The 23,799-nt window shown below is 29.8% G+C and overlaps 2 protein-coding genes and 1 pseudogene across 2 annotated transcripts; 1 reads left to right on the top strand and 2 right to left on the bottom strand.

The window, feature by feature from the left end:
• Positions 1-2,273: 2,273 nt before the first annotated feature.
• On the top strand, positions 2,274-6,729 carry LOC145195381 (uncharacterized; annotated as a pseudogene).
• A 3,075-nt stretch (positions 6,730-9,804) lies between these two features.
• Positions 9,805-11,014, bottom strand: LOC149881068 (octopamine receptor beta-2R-like). Its single transcript, XM_090069568.1, has one exon. The coding sequence runs from the start codon at positions 11,012-11,014 to the stop codon at positions 10,052-10,054; it is 963 nt and encodes a 320-aa protein (XP_089925694.1). The 3' UTR covers positions 9,805-10,051.
• Positions 11,015-11,832: 818 nt separating this feature from the next.
• On the bottom strand, positions 11,833-16,654 carry LOC145194154 (microtubule nucleation factor SSNA1-like). Its single transcript, XM_090069579.1, has 3 exons — positions 16,427-16,654; positions 15,915-16,114; positions 11,833-12,135 (listed from the first exon to the last, which is right to left on the bottom strand). The coding sequence occupies exons 1-3, from the start codon at positions 16,476-16,478 to the stop codon at positions 12,055-12,057; spliced, it is 333 nt and encodes a 110-aa protein (XP_089925705.1). The 5' UTR covers positions 16,479-16,654; the 3' UTR covers positions 11,833-12,054.
• Positions 16,655-23,799: the final 7,145 nt, after the last annotated feature.

Genomic DNA, 23,799 nt, shown 5'->3' with positions numbered 1-23,799 from the left:
TTTACTATTTTAACATTATTTAACTCTTTCTAATTCAAAAATTAATTTTTTCCACTAATATAAATCTTCCACTAATGTAAAACCTTCCAAAAAACTCATTTGTTTTCATTTCGGACGGCTTAAGTGCACTTCTAAACACTATAATTCTAAATCGGATCTGCGTTTTCAATTTTCTAATGGGGGATACGATAATCTAGGCGGATACGATATTCTATTACAGGTTTCTCTTTTAACTACGTAGCCTAGTTTTTATTATTGCTACAAAAACGTTTTATTATAAGTTGTTTAAATTTTAATATTACTGATGCTTTTTATTTAACAAGTTAAAATAGTTGCATCGGTGTCAAATTAGAACACTTTTTGTTGATTTTTAGACCTACTTTTTATATGATTTTTGATGGGTATAAAACTCTCTATCATAATAGTTAATAAAAACCAGCAAGAGATTATGAAGTTATTGTTAGTTAGAACCTTGTCAAACTAAATATTAGTTAAATAAAGTTGCAGATAGAACTTTGGCACTTTAGCAGTTTGCTTGTTTTGCGCTATATCGCTGTAAATTTCAGTTTATTTTGTTCGTCATGATTTAAATAGTCTAATAAAATGATTAAGTCAATTTTGGCAAAAATGTCAGTTAGAACCTTGTCAAACCAACGCGACGATTTGCTTGCGACTTTTTTGTTTGGCACAAATTTTTTGGTTAGCTCTTTTTGAATGTCTTTATGTCTTTATAAAAATGACTTAATTAAATTCGGCCCCAAGAAAGACTTAATAATCTTTTAATTTTCTACCAGAACTATGGATTCAATTAATCATAATATGGCGTAAGTCTTCTTTACCGATATGAAATCCAAAATGACTTAATTGAATAGTATATTTGAGAAAGGCAGCCTCCTCTACTTTGGAAAAATAATCGTTCACCAGGTTTTAAGTCATGTTTTCCTTTCATTTTGTAACAAATCATTCTTCGACTAACACTATTTTTTGCAGCAGCTTGCTCTTGCGTCAGCTTTTTTGATTTCACATTTTCAAGACATTTGGATTGGTCATCCTCTGTAAAGTCTTTGTACTTTCTGGTCTTAACCTACTTTTTATAATGATTTGACATCTGTAAAAAACATTACTATTAATTTATTTTGACCCGGAGTTACCCAAGAAAATAATTAAAACTATTAAAAAAGTATGAAATAACTCGGCTCATATAAAATATTAGCATGAAGTTTTAAAAAGCATGCTGTTGAATGACCAATAACAAATGTGGTTTTTGAACATTTGAAAGATTGTGCATTGTACATTCGTATTATTATATTTTAAAGACATTATAGATACAAGATACTTATGAAGGTGTTCGTTTAAAAACAAAATGTGAATGTTTAAGAGTCATTTTTTGTAAGAATCAGGCAGTCAATGGAAGTGACCTCCTCCAAATTGCTTGAATTTTTTATATATTGATCAGAATATAGAAAAAACCTGTTGGGGAAAAAAAAAATTTTCAAAAATGTTTCGTTCACTTGGAATCTGGGCTTAAATTTTTGAGATTTTTTTAAAAATTTTTAGAAATTTAGTTTTTGCCACCTTTGAACCCATTTTTTTGGCAAGGCAAAAAGTTGCACATAGCTTTTGTAGTTAATATCAGACGTAACCCAAAAGCTCTCTCCAAAAAATATAAAAAAGTTGCGTGACACTGTGCGGTTGGCTAATTATCATAGTTCAAAAGTACAAAATCAATCACTTTTGTCAATTTTTAATCGGAGTTAATTCTAGCGGCGAAGTGTTGCACACAATTTTTCTTTTAGGATTTGAAATTATCAAAGGTATTGAGTCTAAAAATGCAAAGAAAGTTATGTGATACCTAAGGCCTATTAATATATTAAGGCTTGAAATTGGAAAAAAATGTTTTAGTATACTTACAAAATGAACCATTACGGCAGAGGCGCTTAGTTTTGTAAAAATGTAAACATATCCAACTGTCAATACAAAAAGGTCCTAACATAATAATAAAAAAAATTCGTGTGATCTTTAGATATTAAGTTAAAAATAAAGGTACAAATTGTTAAAAATGATTAAGTACGAAGAGATATTTTTTTGGACACACAGATGAGGTTTTCGCTCACAATAAAATTTCTATCATCCAAAATTAGCATTTAGCATTACACAAAACATTGCACGTAATGTTAAGAAAAAGTTTAAGCGTTTCTGACTATGATATAGAAATCATAACAATTGAAATAAATAATAATAAAAAACAATACATGACTAGAAGTGAATTATTTAAATTTACGTCATAACCAAATAACTTGTGGTGATCGAATGGAAGAAGAATCGCTGATATCACGATTGTGGAGAAACAAGTTAGTGGGCGGTTGTTTACTTTACCATAAAAATGTCTTAACTTTATTTTAACGATCTTTAAAATTTGCATAAATAGAGTAGATATTTTATAATTGCTATTGAGAAATAGGTACTGCATAAATAAAACTTGTTTTTAGTTGAGTATGAAACAAAACAAATATTTTTATGAAAACTGTTGTTGCCTTTCAAAAGGAAATTGTGGATCATTCAAAAAACATAAAATTATAAACAAAATGTTCTACATTCATCAGCTGGGAGATGTTGATGTTAAGAAACACCTCATCAACTTAAAGGTAATTATGTATTTTAAATTTACGCAGACTGTAATATAATTTTTATAATTACATACTTTATAACTTCTCTGCAATAAGATTTTGAGACAAAGTTCTTTAAACAAAAAAAAATAGCTCTTTTAATTAATTCCTCACTCTTTTAATAAATAATCACTAAATTAATCACACTCTTGCAATATTGTATTTTAATAATAACAACAATGTATTTCAAACTTGTAAACATTTTTCGTGAAGAGTCAGATTATAAACAATGCTTTAAATGACACACTTAATAATTGTTTAAAAAATTGTTTTTAGGTCATGCGATTAAACGATAATAATATTTGGGAAGAAAATGGACTTATTGCAAATAGACTTAAAAGAAATCTTGAAAAGGATGAACAAATATGTGCTTTTCACCGGTACACGTTTGGTATTGCATGGAGTCCTCCAAAAACATGCTTTCATCCTCACCATCTAAATATAAAAGGAAAAAAATCTCCCGCTTTAAGGGCGTCACCAATACATGTCGTCATATCAATGTCAAAGCGATACAATGAAGTATTTTCAGTTGGTGCAATGCTGTGTTTTACCCATTTAAAGCAAGAAACTGCTTTATCTAGAGTCAACGAAAACACCAATTTATGTACAGAAACACAAACACAACAAGAACAAACATATATGACACCTGCTACTCCAGATGAAGAATTTGATCCCGGTGAAATTAATGTTTCACAGGAGATTTTGGACGAATCTCTAAGAAGCCGTGAGAGTGTAACTGAGGTTCTTAATGCAAGTCCAATAAAATTTAGATTAAAAAGGAAGTTCGAATATCTGGAAGATACTACTAAAGATAAGTTAAAACGCAAGTATGTTCGCCTAGAAAACTTATTAAAGAAAAAATTTGCGGAAGCTGTTGCTCCTGGATAAGAGGAAATACTTATAGATTTTCTTAACAGTAAAAATGTTGATGAAATAAATAGCCCTCTCCCAATTGAAATTATTCGTGCTCAGAAAGTATATAAGCAAAGTGATTCCATGGGAAAGTTAGTTATCCTCTCATTATTAGACCATACCAAGTATACCAAAAAGTTTATAATGAACACATTTGAGTGTACCAAACATCGTATAGAAACAGCAAGAAAATGGCATGCATCTCATAAAGGGTTGGCATTTCCAGAGAAGAAAGTATTCGTCCGATCTAGTCTTGATCAAACAAAGTGTGAACATTTCTTAGACTTTATATTTACAAGCGGTATTTTGCATGATGTTGCTTATGGAATAACCAAATTAAAATACGACAGCGGTGAAGAACAAAAGATAGTGCATGCAATACTGACGACAAAATATAGCCACGCTATCATGTTCTATCGAAAAAGTTGTAGTGAAAACAATTATATACCATTATCTGATTCAAGTTTGTGGAAAGTATTGCATGCAATAAAACCTTCAAGTCGAAAAAGCTTAGCTGGATTAGATGATGTTACTGCTTCAGGCATGAATGGTTTTCAAACATTACAAAAATTGGCACAAAGATTTAGTTCTAAATCTCTCGAAGCTGCCCTTGAAAAAGGAAAAAGGTATTTGAAAACAAGTTATCAAACCAATTGTGGTGTCAATGACTCAAACATTTCTTCTCATAGCTCAAAACATGCCTTATCAGATCCATCTGAAAAAAATCTTCAATCCAACACAGAGATATCAGAAGTGGTATGTGCCGATTGCTATGATTTGTGCAAAGCTATCGAGATGATCAAAGAACTAACAATTCAAAATTCTGACGATGCTGATTCTATTTATGATTTGGAAATTGCTGTAAAGGATGTATTCAACTACATAAAACACCTGATGAGAGATTCTCAACAGAAAAAGGCAAAAATCGAAGCTTTTAAGCAATTAAACGATGAAACTGCTTTCTGGCTTAAAGATTTTTGTCAAAAAATTCTTCCGGTTCGATACAGAGAGGGCCAAAGAGAGTATTTTGGCAAGAAAGGAATGAGTTTACATGTGGATATATTCTTCATAAAAATAGCAGGAAAGTTATTCAAACGTGTTTACTTTACTTCAATGTATAGGTGTGATCAGGGAATAGGTGATGTTGTTTCGTTAGCCACTGCAGTTTTAGACCAATTCAGAATTGATCAACCGCATATCAAGAAAATGTTTACCAAATCTGATAATGCCGGCTGCTATCAGGGAAATCTTTCAGCTGAAGCAATCTACAATGTATGCAAAGAGAGAGATATAAAGTTGCTGAGATATGATTATAATGAACCCTGTTGTTGAAAAGATCAATGTGACAGGGAGAGTGCAGTTGTAAAGACAATTTTAAGGAGTTACGTTGACTCTGGTAATAATCTTTTGACTGCTGAAGATATACACAAGGCTATGCATTATAGTTTTGGCGCTAAAGATGCAAAAGTAGCAGTTGCTCAAATTAGCAATGATAAAACTGTAGTTACTGGACCAAAGATTAAGAACATTAGCAACTATCACTCATTTGAGTTTGGTGAGAAAAGTATGAAGATGTGGCGTTATTTCAATATCGGTGAGGGAATTGAACAAGAGTATGGAAATCTTAAAATTCAACCCTCGATTAAGTTGTTGTTGCCATATAGCAAAACAGATAATTCAATTAAGCGTAACAAGTCACTTAAGGAAAAACAGAAAAGAAGTGACAGGCAATTATATTCATTAAGATTTTGCACTGAAATGAATTGTACTTTATCATTTGAAAGCGATGCTGAGTTAGAAGAACACATACTATCCGGTCTTCATACAGTTCCGAAATCATTAACATTATTGGATAAAGTTCGCAACTCGTTTGTTCATAAGATGAAAATTACTTCACAACTAAATATGCCAATTTCTTCATCCTCTAACATTGCTTCCGTAAAAGACAAACCACATTGCATGAACATTTTTCTATTGCAAGGTTGGGCATTACCAGTTCGAAGTTCTTTTAGATTTTCAAATCAGCAGAAAGAACTGTTGTATAAATACTTTATTCGTGGAGAAGAATCAGGTAATAAAATGAGCCCTGAGCAGGTTCACATGCAGCTGAGGAGAGAACTTCCGCCTGATCAATATGTAACTAGCCAACAGATAAGATCTTTATTTTCAAGGTAGGCATTGTTGCTATCAAAACTTTTGCAAATTAGATTATGTTTCTGACTGTTAAATAGTTCTTTTACAAATATGAAATTAAAATTTAGGTGAAAGTTATAATTTTGTGTGTTTGTTTACATATGTTTAAAAATATGTACAATTGATATTGTTATAGATTTAGTAACCTGAAAAGAAAAGGTAAGCTGGTAGAACCGACAACAGAAAATAATGAAAATAGTCAGGTTAACGATAACAAAGAAGTTTATGGCGAAAATGATGACTTTAATCTGGCAGGAGACAATGAAGATGATAATAGATATGAGGAAGACATCGCCAATCTTGCAAAAGAAATTTGTCTTGTATGGAAAGTGAATGATTGGGTTGCTGTTGCATATGAAAAACAATGGAATATTGGATATATTGTGGAGGTAATATTATTCAAAGTATATATTAGTTTCAAGTTTTTATATTGTTTTACAAAACAGTGCTCTAAAATAAAAGGAATATAAATAAAATGTAAAAATAATTTCAGAATGACATTATATAAGACTTTACAAGTTTTATTGAATGTAAGCAAAATTAAACAAATCATAAACTCTTTATTATATTATTTTAAATGTTGCGCTAATACTTTTAGGTATCTATAACTGGGATCAGAGTTAATTGTATGATTAACGGGCAAGAGAAGAATACTTTTCGCTGGCCAGTTACTACCGAGGAGATAAATAACCAAACTGATAAAATTATCTGTTTAGTAAATGCTCCTTTTCTAATCAGTGGTTGTGGCGATTATTCATTATCCGAAGAAGACTATAATACAGTCATATCATTATTCTTAGAGAAACTTACTGCAACAGAGTAGAAATTATGTGTGATGTGGTGGATAATGTGTGTAAATGACTCTATTAATAAATGAAAAACTAATTTTTAAATGGAAAAACATTTAAATGTTTGATTTATGTTTTATTTAATTAGCAATATAGTTATCTTGATGTTAGATTTTTGTTCAGTTTTTAATTCATGTTATATCATGCGTGTGACAAAATCACACGAATTTTTTTTATTATTATGTTAGGACCTTTTTGTATTGACAGTTGGATATGTTTACATTTTTACAAAACTAAGCGCCTCTGCCGTAATGGTTCATTTTGTAAGTATACTAAAACATTTTTTTCCAATTTCAAGCCTTAATATATTAATAGGCCTTAGGTATCACATAACTTTCTTTGCATTTTTAGACTCAATACCTTTGATAATTTCAAATCCTAAAAGAAAAATTGTGTGCAACACTTCGCCGCTAGAATTAACTCCGATTAAAAATTGACAAAAGTGATTGATTTTGTACTTTTGAACTATGATAATTAGCCAACCGCACAGTGTCACGCAACTTTTTTATATTTTTTGGAGAGAGCTTTTGGGTTACGTCTGATATTAACTACAAAAGCTATGTGCAACTTTTTGCCTTGCCAAAAAAATGGGTTCAAAGGTGGCAAAAACTAAATTTCTAAAAATTTTTAAAAAAATCTCAAAAATTTAAGCCCAGATTCCGAGTGAACGAAACATTTTTGAAAATTTTTTTTTTCCCCAACAGGTTTTTTCTATATTCTGATCAATATATAAAAAATTCAAGCAATTTGGAGGAGGTCACTTCCACAGTTTCAGGAATTTGCCTGATTCTTAGAAAAAACGGCTCTTAAAAGCAAAAAAATCAACCTACATTTATTCTTTAAACTTAAAATATGTATATACTAGAATATGTTTATGCTAGATTATATATACAATGTATATATAATAAAATACATATATATACTAGAATCATCCAAAATATATTTCAAATAGACAATGTAAAACAGCGCCACTCTTATTTAAAAAAAAAGTTTCCTACCTTAACATATTTTTCTAAATTAAAGATTATCTAATCGGTATTTTTCATACAAAATGATCGGTTGTATAATTATTATTCTTTTGTTAAGTAGAAACTATAAAATTAAAAATCCAACTCGATTCCGTTTGCATATATTTTATAAAATTTGTCACGCTTACCATGGAAACGCCCAAAAATCTAAAAATTGGCCTCGTTAAATTCAGAATTTTTTAATTTTCGAAAGCTTTTTCTGAGACTAAATATACGAATTGTGATAATAAAGAAGTAATACTACCGGGGTATGATTCTAACAATATAAAACAGATATAAAAAATAGTTTTTATACGAATATTTTCGTTTTAGAATAGTTAGCCCTGCATCAATAAACTTTCCCAGAGCTTCCTTATGTCAACCATGATCTAGGATACCAGGAATATGATCGAGTAATTGAAACTGAGATGAAATAGCTAAGCATTTACCAACTTAACACACAATACCAAATTATTGACTCAGAAAGAAAATCAAACTCTAGTTCTTTGCTAAATGACAAACAAGTGAAGTTTATTAAAACTTTATGAACTTTAAGTTAAAGACTTCTTTTTTTAAAAGCTGTTATTTGTTACTTGAAGTGTAACTAAGTTTGGTGGAATTGATGTTTTTAACCAACGCGGGCAGTTTTTTTTATTAAAACCTGCCCTCTGCAATAGAAAGAAAGATTTTTTACAAAGCGTTTGACTTGCATCATTTTTTGACTTGCATCATCATCATTTTTCGATTATGTTATACCAACTATGTGTACTAACTTGAGTAAAGTTCATGAAACCTTTAAAGACAGCATGCTTAACCAAGCTAAATGAAAGCTTAAAAAACACTTTTGCAAATTAGATTATCAAGTTATTAAGAAATGTAATTGTTTAACCCAGAGGTCAATTCAGGCGAAACCCAGAATGGTTTGGCTAAAAACTTCCTTACTAAGTAAACTCAATTAAAAAACAACTTTTAAAAGTTTTAAGCAAACTATCCCCCTTAAAACCTTGGGTCTGTGCCCCAGGAATTCTCTGATTGTCCCAGGTTAAGCGAACCGTAGAGACTCTGTGTTTACATTTTATATTAACAGTTTTTAAACAATTCCAATAAGTGATAATTTCAGACTTAAGGTGACTCAGTTTAACTGCCTTTCTCTCTCTGCATTTCAATCTTGAGTCCATTTCTTTCTGGCTAAATGATTTGCAGCAATAGGATGAACGTGCATCAGGTGTGACCAGAGAAAGCTGAAAGACTTTATTGAAAAACTTGTGTTAAAAATACTTTTTAGGAAGTAAAAGAAACAGAAATATAAACTTATTTACTTTTACCAAAGTATTATTCGCACATTCTTTTTATATTCGTTCCTTTCTAAACTCTGTGAAACCTTGCGAATTTAGCCTTTTATGAGGGTTTTATGAGAGTTTTATACGAGCTCTATGTTGGAGATCGATTAATTGACGTATGTAACGACCAATCCAATGGTAAAAGACATGATAATTGATATATATTATTAATTAACATATGTCCCTATAATAATTAACATTATATATTAATAAAAAATCAATAAGTAGAACCAAAGATATAGATTTTGATTAAAAGTTTTTTGTTTTAGAACAAAGATTTTCCGTATTTAATATACGTAATATCATAGTTCGATAAAATTAATATTTTCGCCGGTGGAGAGCATTCTTAATAAAATGCTAAATCCCTTAACCTTATAAAGAACCTGCGAGCCGTGTTCCGTGTGTTCTCAAAACCAGGCTTTGGTTTGTCTACAATAAGGTCCGTATGGTTTTTAAACTTTTGTTTGATTCTTTCTAAACGTTTTTGCACATTTTTTACACTTTTCTGAACATTTATGATTTATCTTCAACACTTCTAAGTTACCACTTTTTATATACCGTTACTTTTTGACCTCCTTGAAAACTACCCAGCAAGCACACAACGTTGAAACAACGCTGAAATAACGTTGATCAACGTCGATCAACGTTATTTCTTGCTGGGTAACTAGCTATTTCTTGCTGTTTTATGATGCCTTCAGGCTACTTTGTGTAATAAAAAATCTAGCAACCCTGGTTACCAACCATTGAGGGATTGTTATTGCAAATATAACATCAATTGAATCTTTGAAGCTTGTATAAAGCGATTCACTGTGCAATGAAAAAAAGAAGACGAGGATTATCCATTTATAAGTGTATTTTGAAAACTCTTTCACAAGTAAAAACTAAACTCTACACCTAAGATAATTTCTTTTATTCGTTTGTTTTTCAAAACTTTGACTGTAAACAAAAGAATTCTAAACATATTCTTTATAATTGAGATGATGCTGAGATGTTCATCTTATTAATCTGATTATTTTAGTTAACTCCTCTGATCCCAATAAGGAAATTAAAATGTAGAATCAAAATCTCAAGGAACACACTTTACATTAATTCTCTTTAAAACGATTACTTGTAAATAACTTATATAATCCACGTTTGAAATCTGGGTTTTTGGAAAAGTATATAATGGGATTAATGCAAGAGTTTAGTTGCATGCACAACATTGCAATTACATAAGCGACTTGGTAACCATAGATTTTGCTGTTTAGTTTTATCATTTCTAATGTAATCCATATATTTATCGGTATAATGCAACACACGTAACAAATTATTAGTACAATAACAGTTTTCGCCAAACTAATGGCTTTCCTCTCCTTTCGTATAGTTGGCACATACTCTTTATTAGCTAAATTATTTGTACTTTCCGAAATTGTCTGCGAGGAAACCCCATCTTCATACACATCAATAGCAGTTGAGATCTGGTTTTGGAGAATATTTTCTTTTTGGTTCACTGCTTTCATTATAAAATAATAGCAAACACCGAGTACTACCAAAGGCGCAACGAATAGTACAAATATATTAATCAGATAAACGTTTTTATTAACTTCTCTAAGCACTGGTATGAGCGCAGGTACAATCCAACATATTGCAAGCAATAAAAAAGTTTTTTTTTTTGTCATATACTTATTGTAATTATTTAGTTTGGTTAACAAAATATAGCGATCATAAGATATTAACGCTAAAGTCATAACTGAAGAACCAACCAGTAAAACAACGAAGTACGCTCGAATCTTATCAAGAACACAATTGCTTAAAGCCGACTTATTTACTTGCTGCCAGCCAGTTATTGGACCAACAATTGTTCCCACTAAAAGGTCTGAAAAAGCGAGTGAAGATATTATCAGCATGGATAAAGAACGCCTTGCTTTCATTTTCATTATTACGATTAAAGCGAGACAGTTCCCAATAGTGGCTACTGCACTGACCGTGAAAAACGCGATTCCAAATACCGTTGTTAATGGAGTTCTAAGAAGTTCCATGCGACAAAATTCTTTCGTTGCAGAAGCCATTGTTTGATTCGTTGTAAATATTCACCGGTATCAAATTTTGTTTTGTTTTTATTAGACTACTAATAGTGATTTCTTTGAGAGAAACTCAACTAATTAAGATTTTCCTTATAAAAAGCAGTAACTTTGATTAAGTACTTGAGATTGGAACATGCCATAACAGTCCAACTTGGTTTAATTCTAAATTAAGATTTCATTTTTCATTTCAAAGTCTTTTTTTTTTTAACATAGCTCTTTTTTTTTATTTAAAAAAAAAAAAAAAAAAAAAAATCGCCATCCTAATACTAATCCTTCTTCTATACCTGACTAAGCTAAGAAACGCTCGCGATGATTATTTTCTGCCTAATATTGTGCTATTTAAAACCAAGTTATTTTCAGAGATTAGCGAAAACTAATAAAAAAAAGTAAGATCGTGAGACATGGATGCAATTTTGTGTGCAATATTCATGGTGTTGTATAAGAAGGACATAATGTTCATGTACATAAAACACTTTATTAAATTCTATAAAGTTGAAAAAAGGTGTAAAATAAATACGAAACAAACTTGAAAATAAAATATCGACGAAGACAGCTTACATCTTTGAAAGTTTAACTATGAATACGTTCTTCAGTGTTATAGACAATTGTTAACTTAAATGGGCGAGAACAATATTGCATTCGTCAAACAAAGCGGTTTATCAAATAATCACAGCATAGCAAATAATTTTTTAAGTTAAGTAAATAAGGATGAAAACATTAAAAAAGAGTAAACAGGCGATTAAAGCAAATTTTTACTAACCATTGTGTTAAAGGTTTTTAAAAAACATATACTCCATAAAAGAAGTTTCTTTAAAGCACCTGTTGCCCATACCAGTTTTTAAAAGTGTGATATTATTCGACCGTATTATTCGAAAAATTAATGAAATAATCTCCCAAAATTTTAAAACTCATTAAAAAGATTTTGAAAACTAATTTTTAATTTTATTTACAACTAATTATAAAATAAATAATTTAAGTTTAATTATAGTTCATAGTTTCTCTTCTACAGAGCAGTGGTCTTATTGCTAGATATCAGTTTTAACAGCAACTTCTTTACCAATTTCATGTTTTAGCACTTGCAAAAGAGTCTGAGAACTTTCCAAAATCTAAAGTCACAAGTAATAGTAAACAAGTAAATTCAACAAGCATAACTTGTGTGCAATGAGTTACTAACCAGACAAAGTTGGAGCAAAAATGTTTAAACTTACTCAAAGCTTTTTTTGACAAATAGGTTACATTATTTAAGTTTTAAATAATAAAAAATGTGATTTTATTGATTGAGAATTACTTGATTGTTACTTATTATTCAGAATTTAATGAAGTTATGTAGAGATGTGTAACTAGTTATAGATTACCAAATCAAAAAGGTTTGAATATATGATATAGAAAAAGAAATTGTGAAAGAAAAAGGGAAGCGGAGAGCCCTTAGATCAAAGAAAACAAATTTTTTATCATAAATGAAGCTAAACTAGCTATTACAGGTAAATACCTAGTAATAAAACAAAAAACTACAAAAAACTCTGTGAGGTGAGTTTATTTTACTATACTGTATTAAAATATTGTATAGTAAAATAAACTCACCTCACAGAGTTTTTTGATAAATACTGTATGCAGAAAATATATACAAATTATGTATATACATTGTATAAATTAAAACAAATAACTTTTAGGTTTTAGAAGGTGCAAGGAAGAGGACAAGAATAAATGCTGAGGAAACTATAGAAATTGCTAAATCAAATACAATGAAGGCCATGGAAGAAACCCTCTTATCCCTGTATAAATTATTTTGATGGCTAGATTTTGTTCAAAATGAATCAGGAAAAATGACTGAAGAATCAAAGATAAGTTGTGCCTGTGAATATCGAGGGAGAGTCGCATCTTCTTGGAGTACCTGCCTTGCAATCTTCTTCAGGTGAAGATCTGTATCTATTAATCATGAAAATAATAGAAGAATGTGACCTCATTAAAAAATTATGTGGACTATTCTTTGATATAACTTTGAGCAACACTTGTTCTAACAAAGGATAACTTATTAACAATGCAAGAGAAGTAGACAAATACCTTTTTCTACTAATGGTTCACTTCTGTGAAACAGTAACCAAAGAGAAAAGCATAGGAACCTAATAATCCATTATTCAAAAAGTTCAAACAAATATTTGAAGACCCTGAATATGAATATGATAAAGTAAACCAGGATTCTTTTGATTGGAAGACCATAGAAGGGACAGTTTTGCAAGAGGCTGTAAGAAAAACTTTAGATTACTACCAGGCCTATTTTACTAAAAAATACAATTTAGGAATAATAGACTAGAAATGGCTAAACTAATCATACAGTTTTAACCCCCTTCTACCAATTTCAAATGAACAAAAACTGGAGCAGTTCTTCATGTTAGGTTTTTAGGCAAGAATCTTTACTATCTCAAACTTTAGCTATTGTCCAAAAAATTGAAGCTTGTACAGAAAAACAAAAAGCTACAGACAGATTTGAAACTCATCAGTGAGTTTGTAGTATGCTTTTACACAAGTTGGTATCTTCAAGCACATGAAGCCATTCAAGCTCCTGCTTCTGATCTAAATGCTGTTGTTGAGATGAAAGAGTATAGGAAGGATTAATATAAACTTTAGCCAATTTACTCTGTGTCAACATCTCTATACAAGCACACATGGTATCTGTATTCAACAATTGTTCTCTTAGCTCTTTTAGATATAAAAACATTTCTATTGAGAAAATGTAATCATTGAAGATGCTTGGTTTCCTTTCAGATACCAGACTGTGATTTTTTCAAACATAGAAACAAAGGACGAAGAGACATGAACAATATAATTGAGAAAATAAAGACACCAACCCTTGCTCCTTTGGCATATGAATTTTCTCATCTAATGGTTCTCAATGATAGGGTGGGATCATCAAAGAAAGAGAGCCTCGTTGTCACTTCCATCCCAATATTGGTGCTCCCAGTCCTCATTTCAGAATTTTCAAAAGTTTAACAAAACCTTAATTGTTGTGAATGATCATTCATAACAAGCTGTTGGAAGGATACAACAGTTTGTGCATAGTTTTTAAAAAGAGGATGAGAAGCAGAACCGACTACTAACTGTAAACAAAGTAAAGTCAACTGTCAGAGAAGAAAACCTGATGTCACTCAGCAAACTTTAAAACAGGGCAAAGATGATAAAAAGGAAACTATTACTCAATTTAAAATACTAAATTATAAATATTTGTGATGGTGTTTTTAAAAATTTTTTTAAATGGAAAACTTCTTATTGTTTTGTTTTTACAGTAACTGTAAAAGCCCCTCTTTTTAAAACCTAAAATTTTATTTAATCTTCAAAAAGCTTTTTAAAGCAGATTTCAAATTTTTTCTATCTGTCTATCTAAATGAATTTTGAGTATGGAAAAAAATAATTAACTAATTTACTTAACTTATGGCATGACAGAAATTTTTCTTCTTTTTTTCCTTTTTTAAATGTTGTTTTACCAGAAAATTAGCAAAACACCTGAGGACATACTCTTTTAAAACAAAAACATAGGTAACTAACAATTAAGACAAATAGATAATTCAAAAAATAATTTTCTTTTTAATTGCCCTCAAATACCCTGAATTCATCCTACTTTTCCTAATTTGAGAGACAAATTTTTAACATTGCTCTTGAAGGAGGCATAAAAGTCATCTAATTGACCTGAAAAAATATTGAGTAAATTTTAACATAATTACTCCTGATTTTAGCTAGGTATGTACTTGAGTTTTTAAAATTTCCTCAAAATGACTCCCTCTAATACATTTGCATGTATTTATGTTTGCATATACTTATGTATGTATGTATGTATGTATGTATGTATGTATGTATGTATGTATGTATGTATGTATGTATGTATGTATGTATGTATGTATGTATGTATGTATGTATGTATGTATGTATGTCAATCTGTCTGTCTGTATGTATGCATTCTATGTATGTATGCATGCATGCATGTGTGAAAAAAGAAAAAAGAAGTAGATTAAGTATTTTTCAAACAAACAGTGATTGCTTATTTAAAAAAATGCTTTAGTACATGTATATACGCTCCAACTAATTTTTCAGCAGAACCCTTACACTTTATTCTGATTATTATTATTTAAATTCAACTATCCTCTTTTATAGAATGTTTTAAAAAAGTCAGCCTTTGGTGTAAAATTTTAAATAATTGCAGTTAAATTTCACTTAGTAATTTTTGCTGATTGTTCTAAAAATATTTGTTCAACAACCATTTATTTGTACAAAAGTTTTTTATGTAGCTTATAAACCTGAGTTTTTTCCTCATTTAAAAAAATTGAAGTTGAAAAGAAATTTTAAAAAAGACTTTATTTTTATATTAAATATTTCTATATTATTCAATTTTTAAGGCAATTTAAAACACTTGAGAGAATAAGAACTTTTAATTTCTTTATCAAAATAGCAAGACAACTAGTTAAGAAGAAAAAAAAAGTATTGCCCTGATCAAAACGATACATGAAATCAGTCTTCCTTTGATTATATTTAACAAATTGTTTACAACAGTGCTGTCTGTTGCTTTAAACTGATACTACAAGCAAACACTTTTAAGGACTAAACTTTTTTGAAGTTTAGTCCTTAAAGTATCAGTCCTTAAAGTACCTTGTAGTATTAGTTGAAATATTGCATATTGACAGTATAAAATTCATTGCATAACAAAAAAAAAACGGATTAAGCTATGGGCTTAATATTAGTTATTGATTGAAGACACTTACAACTGTAAGTAATAGCAGACTAGCAGGCTTCATTAATAAAGGCTGTTTGAAGAATGCTAACTCATACAATTCTAGATATAGCACTATTGTTATAATTGATCAAATCATTAAAAAAAATTGTATGTAAAAAACTTCACCTTCATATACGCAGCCTCAGTTTCACATATAGTTTTATCGTATTCACTTTGTGCTGCATATTTTTTTGATAGACTTTCTGTAATTTTTGCAAGACGATCAGTAAGAATACAGATATCACTTTGTATTTTATTTTTTTCTTCTTCTTCTATTGTAATTTGATGGTGCAGTTCATCACGTTTTGAACAAAGATCTTCAATACCTATAGTAATAGAGTAATAGTAGAAACAACATTTGAACTTATAATCTATTTCTTCTTCTTTAAACTCTGGGGCTCTAGCCTTTTTTGGTATCTTAGTTGAAACAAAATATTAGGAAAGGCCAGCTATGTGTGTGTGTGTGTGTGTGCGTGCGTGTGTGTCTACATATATATATATATATATATATATATATATATATATATATATATATATATATATATATATATATATATATATATATATATATATATATATATATATATATATATATATATATATATATATATATATATATATATGTTATCTTTACTTACATTTGACAAGCTCATTATTGTACGATTGCAAGACAGCTCCTTGATTTGACATTATTCTTCAAATATTGTGCAAGCTAGCTTGCCAAGCACTTACTGAGAAAACTTGCAGTTTTTTAATGTTTGTTATCTAGCCGTTATATAACAAAATTTTTGATTGAGCCTTTCAACAACGAAAGTTTAACTTATAAATAAAATTGTTATATCGAAGAAGTTCGCGCCAAGAAAATTACACGAAAATTTTACGGAAGTAAATTATACGGAAGTTGAAATTTTTTTGGGCATATTTGCAATTACATTCCAGTTTTTGAAATTCCAAATAATTCTCGCTAAAGAAAAAGTTATTTTGGCGACAAATCGTATATATATTTTCGTATATATCGGCGACAACACATATATATATTTTTTGTTTCAACAACCTTAATTTGGAGCCTATTTGGGTGAGCACTCTTAAAAATTTTCCAATTTTTAATTTACCGCATAATTATAGTTGCATTACCATCTTTGTAATTTGTTGGGTTAGAATTTTAAATGATATTTTTCTTTTACATATTTAGCTATCATATTATATGGAATCAAGCTCAAAAACAAAAACGAAAAAACAAATTAAAAAAAAAACAAAAAACAAACGGAAAAGGACTTATAAAGTTAATAGCGAATGGCTTCAATGTACTGAATATTCTAAATGTGAAGTTTTAAAAGCAATAAAAACGGACATAGAGTCAATAAGTCAATGGAAAAACAAAGTTTTTTCCATGCATACGTCAAAGTTTTTTTAAACTTCAGTACACGCAACTTGACGATGGTATTGAAGGAGCAGAAATATCACGGTGTGAACTCCCACGAGCGATTGACGTGATAGTGTGTGGGAACTTCGGTCGGGGAATATGGTGGATGTAGAAGTAGTTCACATCTCTTATTACGTTCAGCATGAGGATTAGCATTATCATGGTGGAAGAAATATGTTTCGTTTTTCGTGGTTATTTCGCTTCAATTTCAGCGTGAAGACGATGAAACTAAGCCAGATAGACATCACATATTGAAATGTCGATTGCTATTTTTGTTTGTAGTTCGCCACATCACGAGGTTAGAATTATTTTGTTCTACCTCCTACTTTAATAGTTGGGAGAAAATGAGTTACTAATTTTAGTAAATAATGATTGCTTTAAAAATACGCTCTATTTTACAATTTTTTTTCTAAATAATTTGTTTAAACATAAATTATTTGAAGCATAAGTTATTATTTCTTTAAAAATTAAAGCTAAATTTTTAAATAATTTTTACTTTAACAAAAAAATCAAAAACTTTCTCCCAACGTTTAAACTTGGAGATAGAACAAAATAATTCTAACCTCGCGACATGCCGATTGAGATGATTTCCTAGTGGATGAATCCGCTCATTCACCACCATACACACCATATAGCCTTCTTAAAATGGATATATTTTAGCATGGACCTATAAGAGTTGGACTTACAACCTATTTTTTTTTTTTTTTTGCGAAGCATGCTCGTTACGCATTGTTACAAATCTTTTGTTTTGAATAATAGAAATTAAATTATATTACAGTCCGTCGGCTTCGTCAAAAATATTTGGTCTCGTCTAACCAGTCACATCAACTTCCTTTCAGTTATTCAAGATATCAAGCAATAGAATCAGGCTTTGAGCTTAATTTTATATTGCTAGATATTCCTTATATTTTAAGAAATAACCCTGATGATAATGTAGAAATTGAGATCATTTACTTAACTACTTTAGTACATGTATAACTAATATAATAAATAATACAAAATATCAACTAGTTTTGTAGTTACCTAGAGCATTTTGGTTTCATGTTCAGGGAACTACTCCAACCACTATATTGCTGCAGACTTCTAGTCCACGAATATTATAGAATTTTCTATTTTTATGTTTAACAACAGAAATACATACAGTTAAGGATAAATATACATTAAATGAATGTAAATACAATAAAGAAAAAAATAATTTGTCACAGTTTTAAAGAATTTAGCAAAGCCAATTTATGGCAAACCGCAAGAATAACTAAGTATTTAATTTTAGCATAAAGGTGAGTTTCCATTCATCCGTTTTAGCTACGGGAAAAGGAAAGGAATGGGAAAATTAATCACGTGAGCATGCGCAAGTTGTAATTTAATTTTGAAAATTAATCACTGCGCATGCTTACATGATTAATTTTCCCATCCCTGTCCCTTTCCTGTAGCTAAAACGGAGGAGTGGAAACTCACCTTAACATGATTAACCAACTATATATAAACTAATTTTTATTTGATAAAAACAAATAGGTTATTATGTGCCTTTTATGACAAATGAAATTATATATGAAATTTGAAAAACGATAATATGAAATATCTGGCCGCATTTTGCAAGATAATTGTAAATTTGAATAACTTTTTAAAAGATTTTGCATAACCAAATGAATTACAAAAAAGCCAATTAGAAAATACACCAGCTAAAAAATAATGCATAGTGGAATATATATTACGGAGTTTATAGAACAGTCGAGGCAAAAAATGGCGACATATCGGAAAAAATACTCAAAAAATACATCAAATTAAGCCCGGTGAATGAAGGACCAAGAAGTTGAATCCCAGTGGCCACCAAGACGTCTATGACACATCTATTTAGTGTCTCAGATGTTTTGAGACATCTAAGATAAAACTGAGACATTTAAAAGTTGCCTTCAACATGATTGCATATTAGGTATGTGGAATTCTGAATTTTTCCGTCACCTACTTTTTCCGGAAATTCTAAATACTGCTTTTTTTTTTTAACGATACTCGAGTTATGATTTAAGCATCGGCGTTACCGCACCGGCGGTAAAAAAATTTCGGTAAAATGCGGTAAAATGCGGTAAAACGCGTAATACGCATTTTTACGCTTTCTTGTAACAGAAGACGGTAAAATTGCGTAAAAATGCGTAAAATCGGTAAAAATGCGTAAAAATGCGTAAAATGCGTAAAAACGGTAAAATTGCGTAAATACGGTAAAACTGCGTAAAAGTGGTAAAAATCGGTAATTTCGGTAAATTGTGATAAAAGTTTGTATAAGCGGTAATTATTATGGTAAAAAATTACTTTGTTTTTATCAAGTCAGATAGTTGTTAAATAATTAATTACCCTCTAAAATTAAATTAGTCTCCTATATAAGCTTGACAAAAGTCAAGAAAGACTAACAACCTCAAAGTTCTTCAGTGATCTGATTAGTATACCAAAATCACTACCGAATCAAACCATCTTCAAGAAACAATGTCTCTTTGGAATTATTTTACCAAGCTAGACAGAGAAGAGGATAACATCTCTGGCTCTGGCAGAAAATCAGGATTTGCTGAGTGCAATAAGTGCAAAAAAGTGATTAAGCTGTCTCAAGGTAGCACCAGTGGAGTTAAAGCTCATTTAAAGTAAGTGTTTTACTCTTACTATAATTTAGTATATTTTAAACCACTGATCTCAAAATATAACTAGATAGCGTATTCTATTGTTGTTTTCGAAAAAATATTGAAGCAAAAATTGGCCTTCCAAGATGGCGGCGATCAGAGCTCTTAGCGGTGAACCGATGTACATCTAATAAGACTATTGTAATATGAAAGAAAATAATTAAACAGTTTTGAAAGAAAAACAAGACAATGAAACAAAATTTTAAAAAGTTTATAGAAATGAAATGATTTTAAAAAAATTAGACAATTAAAGAAATTGTTAATTTAAATGTTAAAGTTCAAAATATTCGATATAATTTTTTTATGTGCAATTTACGATTAAATTAATATTTATGTATAACTTATGTACCTTTTAGTTCTTAGTTACCCAATACAGTGTGCTAGAAGGTTGATAACACAACTGAATGGTAAGCGGCAGTGGTGTCTACCTACAATTTTGACAAATTTTATACTTTCAATAACGCAACATGCAGTTGTGCTACTAACCTTCTCAGGGCGTGTCTAGGGGATGTCTGCTACGTCGCTGGACATACCCAAAATATGTATCTTTATATATTTTTTCACAACTTCAATATTTTGAATAAATATGATGCGTCGGTAGATAAAAGCAAACAGAGCGAATAATTATAGCAAACTAAAGCAATAATTAAGCAAACTATACAAGGTTAACTGTTCGAACGGATGGTAAGAAGTTATTAATCCGGGATAACAGTTAGATTTACGGTATGGTATTTTATTACAGTGCTTGTCAAATCGAGAACGGTCTAAAGTTTATTAAAAAAAACGATTTATATATTTAAACGGAGGTTGTTTTAATTTTTGACTTAAACAAATTGATAAGAAACTTAAATGGACATACCTTTTTTTATTAAGTTATTAAGTACTTCATTTCTTAAATATTTTCTTTTATTAATTTTAAAAAAATAAAAGCTATTATTTTTTAGAGAACAAATTCCGGACTTCCCTTTTCATATACACCCTGAGTAAAGTTTTAGTCAAATTCTATTGATATTTATCATCAGGAGGAGAAGACTACAGTTAACAACAAGCATATATTAAAATATATCAATGGACATCCCCAATTGTTTTATACAAAGCTGTGTATCTTTTTAATTACTTGCATTTTGAACAATATAAAAAGAAAGTAAGGGTTTTAAACACTAAAAATTAAATTCGGACTTACGTTTGTACATACACTAAGCCGTCTTACCTCATATATGCGTTTCTCAATGAGGAAGGGGGGGGGGGATGCTAAAATTTAACATTTTTGGGAAGGGGTTAAAATTGCGACTTATCCAAAAAAATTCCTGTACAGGCCCCTGCTTCTAGCACAAGCATTGGGTAGTTAAGAACTAAAAGGTACGTAAGTTATATTGCAAATGCTAATTATTTTAAATTTGAGATTTCTGCACAAGTAAACAAATACTTTTTCTTCACTACTATTAAACAAACTAAATTGAAACAAACTAAAATTAAAACTCCTACTTAGTTTTACTGAGAATCTGTATTTTATCATATGTGCCCATAATTATGAAAGTGGTCTAAGTCAAAATTAAAAAAAAAAATGAATTTATCACTTATTTCACACGACATGATTTTAAACTAAATATATTCAATGTAATTTTTACGATATCGTCAAAAATGAACCTTTAAAAAGTAGTTGTAATTACAACGTTATACGGAATTTTTAATTTATTCAAATGCGAATCATTAAATATCTCGAAATAAGAAATATGACTTAGACCACTTTCATAATTATGGGCTCATATTTATTCTAAAAAACGAAAAGCAGAAAGTTAACATACAACAAGCTATTGTAAGAATATGTTTTGTTAAATAAAAAAATATTTATACTTGAAGTTTATGTAATTATGTAATATTCCGTTATTTTTATGAAAAAAATCTTATGCTAAACAAAAAAATAGATTTTTATTTGAAACTTATCAATATTTGAGCTTAAGATATAAAATTTGATTATCATTAGTTTCTTAATTTTCATATAGCCGTTCGTTGTATCCGCCGCCTTCTTGAGAGGCCAAAACTGGCTTCGAAAAATTTTGCGTTTATATGAATAAACGAGCTGGCCCGGATAGCGATCCGGGCTAGTTTGTTTATTCATATAAACGCAAAATAAAATTAAGTTGAAATAAGGACAACGTCGAGATCTCGGTAAACGGGCTGGCTCGTTTGCCGAGCCAGCCCGCTTTCCATATAAAGAGGCCCTAACTCTAAATTTTCACCAGTCAACAAAAAAATCTATTAAAATGGCTGCCCACAGTTTAAAAACAGAACCTCTGATCACGTGGTATTAGTTTGAACTTTTATAGCATTTGTTTAATAAGACTGTACTTCAGGATAAAGTAACTACTTCACGCGTTGACAAATTACTAAACAAATTACACCAAGGTAAAGGAAATTAGTTGTCGGCACGAACAGATTTTCATCATTTTTTCAAGATAAATATTTGTAAATTTGGGAACTTTTTTCGTGTAAACAAAGTCTGTCAATGATAAAATAGATCTGTATGGATAATTTTAAAATGACTAAAAAAAGTATAGCGAAGTATAAAAAAGCTTAAATTAAATTTTTTATTAAGATCTGGTTTCATTCAACTCCTTGGTCCTTCATTCACCAGCCTTAATTTTGTGTATTTTTTTAGTATTTTTTCCGACATGTCGCCATTTTTTGCCTCGGCTACTTTATAAGCTCCATAATTTATATTCCTTAATGCATTATTTTTTTAGTAGGTGTATTTTCTTATAGACTTTTTTATAATTCATTTGATAAAGCATAACCTTTTAAAAAGTTATTCAAATTTATAATTATCTTGCAAAATGCGGTCAGATATTTCATGTTTTCGCTTTTCATATTTCATATATTATTTTAATTGTCATAATAAGCTCATAATAACCCATTTGTTTTTGTCAAATAAAAATTAGTTTATATATAGCTGGTAAATCATTTTATGTTAATATTAAATACTTAGTTATTCTTGCGGTTTGCCATAAATTGACTTTGCTAAATTCTTTAAAACTGTGACAAATTATTTTTTTCTTTATTGTATTTACATTCATTTTATGTATAAGTTATTTATCCTTTACTGTATATATTTCTGTTGTTAAACATAAAAATAGAAAATTCTATAATATTCATAAACTGGATGTCTACAGCAATATAATAGATGGAGTAATTCCCTAGACATGAAACCATTGTGCTCTAGGTAGCTACAAAACAATTTGATTTTTGTATTATTTATTTTATCTCAAGTTATACATGTACTAAGGTAGTCAAGCAAATGATCTCAATTTCTTTTCATTGTCCGCGTTATTTCTTAAGGTATTAAGAATGTCTATCTATATAAAATTAAGCTTAAAACTTGGTTCTTTTGCTGTTATCTTTAATAAATGAGAGGAAGTTGAAATGACTGGTTAGACGAGTCCAAAAATTTTCGTTAAATCCGACAGACTTTAATATAATTTAATTTCTAACTATGCGCAACGAGCATGGTTCGCAAAAAAAACAATAGGTTGCACGTCCATTTCTTATATGTCCATGGTAAAATGCAACATGATAAAAAAAAAATTATTTAGAATTTTTAAAAAAACACTAACGTGTCTTGTGGTTCATGTATTTATTTTTTATGAACTATCTACTACTGAAACATTGTAATTCGCATCCTTTTAAACATACCCAGTGGGCACACGGACGACTTTAAGACGTCTTAAATACGTCCCATCGGGACGTCTTTATTTTGTTTGCTTTGGAAATACAGAAAGACGTCCTGCGTGGAACGTCTTAAAGACATCCTTTGAGAAACGTAAAAAAGACGTCCCGATCGGACGTACAAAATTGGTTCAGTTTGGAAATACGGAAAAACGTTATAGATGGAACGCCGAAAAGACGTCTTATTCGTTTTTTTTTAATT

The sequence above is a fragment of the Hydra viridissima genome, unplaced genomic scaffold (genome assembly GCF_058129835.1).
Source record: "Hydra viridissima isolate aposymbiotic clone 2 unplaced genomic scaffold, HvirCarnegie_v1 scaffold_12, whole genome shotgun sequence".
NCBI lineage: Eukaryota > Metazoa > Cnidaria > Hydrozoa > Anthoathecata > Hydridae > Hydra > Hydra viridissima.
This window is presented reverse-complemented; position numbering and strand designations above follow the sequence as displayed.